This window comes from the organism of the source record quoted next (genome assembly GCF_019968985.1).
Source record: "MAG: Porospora cf. gigantea B chromosome Unknown PgB_NODE_5848_length_1788_cov_306.02, whole genome shotgun sequence".
NCBI classification, from domain to species: Eukaryota; Apicomplexa; class Conoidasida; order Eugregarinorida; family Porosporidae; genus Porospora; species Porospora cf. gigantea B.
Genome location: NW_027179128.1, coordinates 1 through 1,788, shown reverse-complemented (window position 1 = coordinate 1,788; position 1,788 = coordinate 1). Strand labels below are relative to the sequence as shown.

Genomic DNA, 1,788 nt, shown 5'->3' with positions numbered 1-1,788 from the left:
GAGTTGACACCAGCCAGTACCAGAAGCAGCTCCAGATCGATGGAGGTTGCGTGGGAAAGGCCAACATGGGCGCTCAACCCTTCCTCTACTGGACGCACCCTGATGGCACCAAGGATGGTGGTGATACGAAGAATCAGTGTTAGGCTACGAACGCTGCCACGAAATGATTTATGTTGTTCCATTTAATTTAATCTAAATGATTTAGATTTTAACTTAATTAACAACATGATTTATGTTAATTCCATTTAATTTAGACGCTACTACTATGGGGCATGATTTATGCCCGGTTATTCAGACAGCCATTCGTCCTCTGCAAGCTAATCAGCTCCAGATCGCGCCCATCGGACCTTGGCGGTTTCCTTAGGGTCGTGCAACATCCGTGTTGATGATGTTTCCTGTTGCCTGTAATCATGAAGTCTCAGGCATGTTTGACCATCCTGGCGCTCAGTCATGAAGTCTCAGGAGTATGTGGCGACCATGTTGTTGACCACTTCCTCATGATGCCTGGAAGAGGCATCCTTCTGTCTAGAGCCCTGTCGACGTAGCTCTTGTTGCTAACTCTTGGGATGATCAAGAATCTGACATCCGGCCGTGTACAGACCAGGACCTCGTCTGCAAATACTCGCGTGTAGTTGGTTTGTGGACCTTTCGGTATCCCTGCTCCTTTAGCCGAGCACATTTATGAGAAACTTCGAAGGGACATCCCTAAGCAACACAAGGCACTGACAGGATTCGTAAACGAATCCGTACTAGGGGAGGAGCTGGTCCCCATCAAGCCAGAGGAACGACTAGTACGCACCTACAGTTCTGCGGCAGGAGGGAACTCCAAGGCTGCAAGACCGCGTGCGCAGGATAAATATTGAATGCCTCTGAAACTGAAATAGGTGAACACCATCAAATGATTGCAGGTGAGGTCCAGGTCTATAACCGCAAAGAGAGGTTTCAGTTTTAGAGGCATTCAATATTTATCCTGCGCGCGCGGTCATGCAGCCTTAGAGTCCCCTCCTGCCGCAGAGCTGTAGGTGCGTACTCGTTGTTCCTCTCGTACTTGACTAGTATCCTTTAGAAGGAAGTCTGAACCTAGCTCATTCTCTTCAAGAATCTGACGCACCCGTAGTTAAGAGTTAGCAACAAGAGCTACTACCCGTAGTTGACAAGAATCTGACCTCGCGTTTCATATTACTGTGAATAAAGAGGATGCTCCAAGTAAGCTGTTGCTGCGTCGGTGTGGCGTTATTCACTGTAGAGAAACATACCCGCTAGAAGTGCCATGTTGATTCGAGCAGCGGGTGTAGTTGATTGTATTCCATGTTCTAAGTCTGCCCACATCATGTGCCCCCACACATGCACATCATGTTTGGGTTTGCGTTGTGAGTCAGTATTACTCATTATTGATGAAAAACGTCTTTGGATTTGTAGTTGCTACTGCAGCAGCATCAGTTGCGGATGACTGCAAGGGGATGATATCGTCTCCCCAGGAGTGGAACGTAGAAACTTGCAAAGGTCACTGCGACTACTACTCTGCTTCAGCCCAAGAAGCCTGGTGTCCTGCGCAGTCTACCGCAGCTGGTGTAGCTGATTGCGTAGTCAAGAATTTTACCTTCTGCTCCAAGAGTTCGGCGCCTCCTACTATTTCTCCTACGGCGCCGCCAACAGTCCCTCCAACTCCCCCAACAATCCCACCGACTGCTCCGACAGTCCCTCCAGTCCCTCCGACTGCTCCGACAGTCCCTCCGACTCCACCAACAGTCCCTCCGACACCACCAACAGTCCCTCCGACTTCACCAA

The 1,788-nt window shown here is 49.4% G+C and overlaps 1 protein-coding gene across 1 annotated transcript; it reads left to right on the top strand.

Annotated features, from left to right (window-relative positions):
- Positions 1-39: 39 nt before the first annotated feature.
- Positions 40-364, top strand: KVP17_003497 (uncharacterized protein; the record flags this gene model as incomplete). Its single annotated transcript, XM_068520848.1, has 2 exons — positions 40-172; positions 255-364. The coding sequence occupies 2 exons, from the start codon at positions 40-42 to the stop codon at positions 362-364; spliced, it is 243 nt and encodes an 80-aa protein (XP_068372910.1).
- Between the last annotated feature and the right edge of the window lie 1,424 nt (positions 365-1,788).